The sequence below is a fragment of the Gymnoscopelus microlampas genome (genome assembly GCF_963454915.1).
Source record: "Gymnoscopelus microlampas genome assembly, chromosome: 4".
NCBI lineage: Eukaryota > Metazoa > Chordata > Actinopteri > Myctophiformes > Myctophidae > Gymnoscopelus > Gymnoscopelus microlampas.
The window spans coordinates 13,853,832-13,859,922 of record NC_139941.1 but is presented as its reverse complement, the minus strand read 5'-3'; the positions used below and the strand labels follow the sequence as shown (position 1 = coordinate 13,859,922).

General features: G+C 43.0%; 1 protein-coding gene across 1 annotated transcript; it reads left to right on the top strand.

Annotated features, from left to right (window-relative positions):
* Nucleotides 1–718: 718 nt before the first annotated feature.
* LOC311043181 (ADP-ribosylation factor GTPase-activating protein 1-like) lies at nucleotides 719–2,152 on the top strand (the record flags this gene model as incomplete). Its single annotated transcript, XM_084054365.1, has 2 exons — nucleotides 719–1,501; nucleotides 1,694–2,152. 2 exons carry the CDS (start codon nucleotides 719–721, stop codon nucleotides 2,150–2,152), a joined length of 1,242 nt encoding a protein of 413 aa, XP_083910491.1.
* Nucleotides 2,153–6,091: the final 3,939 nt, after the last annotated feature.

Here is a 6,091-nt window from a genome sequence, read left to right as displayed (position 1 = left end):
TTGTCTATTTATAAACTGGCAAACACAGCAACCTTAAAGTCCAAAGTGTTACGACAAGCTTTATATGAGAAGGTCATCAAACCTAGCCAAGAGAAGGGAAAGTTGCTAATGGCAGCCAGCCATCCAGTCATCACTGGACTGGCAAACAAAGTTCAGCGAGCTGGTGCAAAGGTGACTGATTTCTTCACTGGAAAGACAGAAGATGGGTCAGTTGGAGACAGCTATCAGAACTTGGATGCCACGGAGGGAAATCAGGGCAATCCCGGTCAGAAGTCCTTTGCATATGCCAAAGACTATTGGAGAAACTCTGAAAAGAGCTCCAGCTGCTGGGAAATTTGGGGCTCGGAGATGGAATCTAACAAGGGTCAAGATTCACAGGGAAGCCATGATGCTATTATTAGACCCCATCTTGTTCTAACTGTTATCTTTACAATTGTGGGCTTTCTGAGTTTGGTCATAGGGTATTTGATGACATCATGGATGGTCCACTGCAGTGCCTAAATATGGACTTCCTCAGATCTGAATATTGACATCTGTGTCACTGCAAGAGTGTATAAAAGGAACTTCGAAATAAAAGTAGTCTAGTCCTCACAGTCCACAAGAGCAGTCCTTATAAACGATTTAGATATCTGTCCCTGACACCGGGCAGTTATAAACAATCAATAAGAAACACCCTGCGTTGTCTGCCAGGAGCAGGAGCAGAACGTTTTGGGACAGAATGGCAAGTCCAAGGACCAGAACAGTTCTGAAGGAAGTGAGAACCCAAGACGAAAACAACCGCTGCTTTGAGTGTGGAGCGTTCAACCCTCAGTGGGTTAGTGTCACTTATGGCATCTGGATTTGTATTGAGTGCTCTGGCAGGCATAGGGGCCTGGGAGTAGAGTTCAGTTTTGTTCGCTCTGTTACCATGGACAAGTGGAAGGATATTGAACTTGAGAAGATGAAAGCAGGAGGGAATGGAAAGTTCCGTCTGTTTCTTGAACTTCAAGATGACTATGATCCCACTTGGAACTTAAAGGAGAAATATAACAGCAGAGCTGCTGCGCTGTTCAGGGACAAGGTTGCAACTTTGGCTGAGGGTAAGGAATGGTCTATTGAGACATCTTCTGCCCATGACTGGACACCTCCCCAGCCCAAGCCTAGCTTGTCGCCCTCCCATCGTTCTGGAGGTCCTGGTCAGAACTCATCCAAACCTACAGACAAGGCCTTTGAAGACTGGATGAGTGATGATGTAAATTCCTATCAGAGTGTTGCGGGTAACAGTCAAGATACTTCATATGTTGGCTTTGGTAACTCATTGACCCCAGAGAAGAAAGAAGATTTCCTGAACAATGCCATGTCCTCTATTTATTCAGGTTGGACCAGCTTCACAGTTGGTGCTGGCAAGTTTGCTACTGTTGCAAAAGGTAATACTTCTAAACTGGCAAGCCAAGCAACCTTAAAGGCCACAGAGTTAGGACACACTTTAAATGATAATGTTATCAAACCTACCCAAGAGAAGGTGAAGGATGGAACCTTGCTAGATGAGATGGCAGCCAGCATCACTGGGCTGGCAAACAAAGTAAATGATAATGTTATCAAACCTACCCAAGAGAAGGTGAAGGATGGAACCTTGCTAGATGAGATGGCAGCCAGCATCACTGGGCTGGCAAACAAAGTAAATGATAATGTTATCAAACCTACCCAAGAGAAGGTGAAGGATGGAACGTTGCTAGATGAGATGGCAGCCAGCATCACTGGGCTGGCAAATAAAGTTCAGGGAGCTGGTGCAAAGTTGACTAATCTCTTCACTGGAAAGATAGAAGACGGGTCAGTTGGAGACGGCGACCAGAACATGGATGCCACTGAGGGCTATCAGGGGTTTTCCGACCAACCTGCTGAAAAGGACGTCTGGGAATCATTTAGTAGCAACAATTCCTTTAAACCCAAGGACTCTCCCAGTAGTGATAGTTGGACCCTCACAGACAATTCTGCTAAGAACTGTGACAGCTGGGAACTTTGGGACTCAGAGATGGCATCCAACAACAAACACAGCACAGAAGACTGCCTGGAGGCACGGGACAGCAACTGCGAGAACACAGAAGACTTCAAGGAGAAGAGGTCCTCCAAACCCGCTGAGGAGACCTGGGATAAGTCGGGAGGCATGCGTTAATCCGACAGACCTTTTCTCCGACTATGTGGCATCCGCGTGCGGTTAGGGTTAGGGTGCGGGTTTGGTTCGGGTTTAGTATTGGAAACGTCGGAGCGCTGCGCTGTCGGAGGAATGCGCTGTCGGACTAACGTACTGCACCCGGATAAGTCTGACTGGTAGTGGCCTCACACTCATGCATCTTCTTGCCCTTCCCTACCCGTGCTTTTCTTTCCATTTCTCACTAAAGTACTGCTCCAGCTCACTTCCTACTGTAGGCGTTGTAGTGGGCATATTATCTCAGTCAGGGACCATGTATTTCTCACAGGATGTCCTGTCCTGTTGTTGTGTAACATTTTGTATATCGTCGCTGTCGGCGGGAACCAGCCAACTCCATTTTCAGCTTCCTTTTTTTTCATAAATCAACGCTATTGAACGCTATTGAACACCCTTTATGTCTGTGTGTTGGTTAAAAAAATATTGAACCAATGAAAAGTATTAAAAAGCTTCTGACAAAACCTCCCAACTCCATTGGATCCTCAAACTGTCGGTCAAACCACCCAACTCCACTCCCTTTCCTCTGCGTGCCTCAGTGCACACAGAGAACAGAGCTGCTGCGGAGCGGAAGAAAACACACGTTAACGAGGCTGGGTTTTTCCCCCCGTAGTCTGTTAAAAGTAACTATACAGTGTACCTGTTTATCAAACTGACTGTAGCACTGACGCTAATGTTATGAAAACAATTAATTCTATTTCTAAAATCTATGTAGTGTTTTCTGAGGAGAGCAATGTGACAAGAAATGAGTTCATATAGCATTACTCTCGCTAGTTCTACTGCAACTCCGTTAACCCCTCTTTGCAGAAGTCATTGTAATATTTGAAGTCCTGCTTATTATTGTAGGCCTATATAAGTGTCATGAAGCATCAGGGCATTAATTCACACGTTGTGATGCATTGTGAGCTTGGAGATCCATTGTCAGCTTAACCCTATTTGGAACCTCTCCCTCCGCTACGGAGGGAGAGGTTCTGATTGGAGCTATTGTCAGCTGTTCTTATCAACGATGGACAAAACCTCCTAACTCCACTTGAGCTGGATTTGGGTAAAGTGGTGATAATATAATGACACATGCAAGTATCTGACAATATATCAAGTCACAATACCAACTTTGATGAGGCAGTATTGGTTTGTTTTAAATATATTATTAATAATAATAAACATTTATATTTTGTTTTTTCGTTTCCTGAGAAATGAACATTTTGGAGTTATCTCGTTTCTGCCCGACAGCAGAGATATACTGTTTACTGTACAAAAACTTGTATGACTGTATGACCTGTAGCCAGGAAGTCAGGAGATCCATATGGATCTCGGATGTCATGTGGCTGGTCTATGACATCAATCATTCCCAATTTGGGCACTGTTTCAGGCAATCCGAGCCCCATTGACTTCCATTATAAATTTAAGTTAAATAATTAACTAACTATAGATTTTGTAAATCTCTTTTTGTGTGCGTGAGTGTGCGCTGTCCTTTGCGTTCCTCGAGAACCGCCTGGCCGACCGACTTCAAACTCGGCACACGTGTCGCCGAGGACCTGAGGGAGTGCAATTTCAGGACTGAAGTTGGTCGGAATCGTGGTTGTCCAGAACCGCATATACATTCGGGATCTCCATATATGGCTATAAAAGGTACAAGGACAGAGAGATACGAGAACTCCATATATGAGCATAAAAGGGTCACAGACAGATGCAAGATCTCCATACATGGGCATAAAAGGGACACAGACAGACGGTTACAATGAGTACTCTGACAGGTATAACGCGTACTGCGCATAACCTGGTGGAGAATGCATTCCCAACTTGCATCGTTCCCGACTGGCATTGTTCCCGGAATCCAGTTACTGGTCTAGTTTCCAAAAATATAAACATGAAAAACAAAATGCATGGCATACTAAGTTGGCCTGCTGGCACTGTGCACAAAAGAATACGGCGCTCTTATACATGGCTAGCTTCCCACGGAGCTACGCTATAAAGAACCCTGACGATTCACACGTCTCCTGTCGCCTGTCAAAACAAAACAAGACAGGTCTTAACGGAGTTGCAGTCCATGACATAACAGAAGTACTATTCTTTTTTATCTTTATACTATTTAAAATATTTTAGTTAGTCGGCCTGCTCAGCCCTGACCAAAAAGGACAGTCATTTTGTATTTTTAAAACAAAATACCAGACGCCAGAGGGTTTAATACTTTTTTAATTATTTAAGTTTCATTTTATAATGGAAATGGGGCTACGAGTTGCATGTTAGCATCCTGGCAACACATTACAATACACACATGCATTGTATTTTGGTGATCGTGATTTGGATCGATGCCAATTAGTGGTATCAAAGCTACAGCGATTTCCATTTAGCCTGCATGTCATCCCAAGCATGATAATAGTTTTTTTGTTTCACCTCCATTTGAATATTGCTAACATGGTTTGATTGTCAGTCACACTCCCCCAGTAGAATAAATCACTCAATTAACAGCAAGCTAATGGGTGGGATTTTAATTAGTGCCATCAACAGACCTTTCTCAGTGCCCCCTGTCTCTCTTGTTTCAACAACTATTCAGCTGCGCTTTTTTTCTTTCATCACTCATTTTGTACTGCTGATTGCTATTCCACAGGGGCCATTCCCTCACTCTAACTCACACATCTGTGTGCACACACACACACACACACACACACACACACACACACACACACACACACACACACACACACACACACACACACACACACACACACACTCGTAGATCTTAGAAATACACCAATACACACTGTGCCTTACTCTCTCATAAACACACACACACACACACACACACACACACACACACACACACACACACACACACACACACACACACACACACACACACACACACACGGCAATCAAAGTGATATTTTGTTAGAAAAGAATGAGAGGAAATATAAAATAAAATGGCATGACATTATAAATAATGGGACCTTGTGTCACTAACTGTATATGGAGCCGTTGCTCCAGTCCAAGAAGTAGTCAATACTCTCACCTCTCACCATTTCATCTAATTTCATTTAGATTTAACTTTGTTCACCTGCCTCAGATGGGACACACCATTGAAGACAAATCATCATCTCTAGGTCATGTCTAGTATGATCTAGAGACACATCTTTTAGCACAACTGTGGGAGTCTTTTGATTGCTGTCCATTACTGAGTGATGAAGACTGGTTGATTGGTTGCTCATAATCGACGGCCAGGAATATTTGAAGCCGCACTCACAGCTCATTGACAGCGTTAGGTTCTCAAGCACTTTGTGAGTGTTTGCATATTTCATCATAATTATGCTAAATAGTTGTCTTTGGAGTACTGCTGTTAGGCTTGATTATTATTACTTTTTTTGGCTGGGCGTGAAGCGTGCTGAAAATAGGCAATATACAAGTTCACAATGCGAGACATGTTGAGACTGTGACATGTTGTGAGCTTGTAGATTATTTAGGTTATTTTCGTCGCTTTTGCTGTTGGTGAATTTGACTGAGCAGCCATGCTCAGCTTTGATGCTTTTAGATGTTAGTCTTACAGTAGGTAATTATTAAGATAGAAGCTAGCTATGTTGCGTGTGTCATTTAGATGTTGGGTATGTATGTCAGTTAGATAGATCTTACCTAGTGTATGTTGGGTGTGTAATTTAGATACCAGGTGCCAGGTGTATACTTATTAACTAAGGTTCTCATGACCACTTAACGTGTTATAAAACTATAGTGACAGCAAAGTACTGTATAATTCCCCAGTGATACGTGATGAATAAAATGTGTGCCTTTCAACAGTGTTGAAGTGTTTAAACGTCCACATATACTTAGAAAAAGGTCCCATTTCTCAGAGAAAGTGCTAGACTAGAGCAAAGCTTAATTTACATAATCAAATGACAGAATATCAATAAACCCTTAATT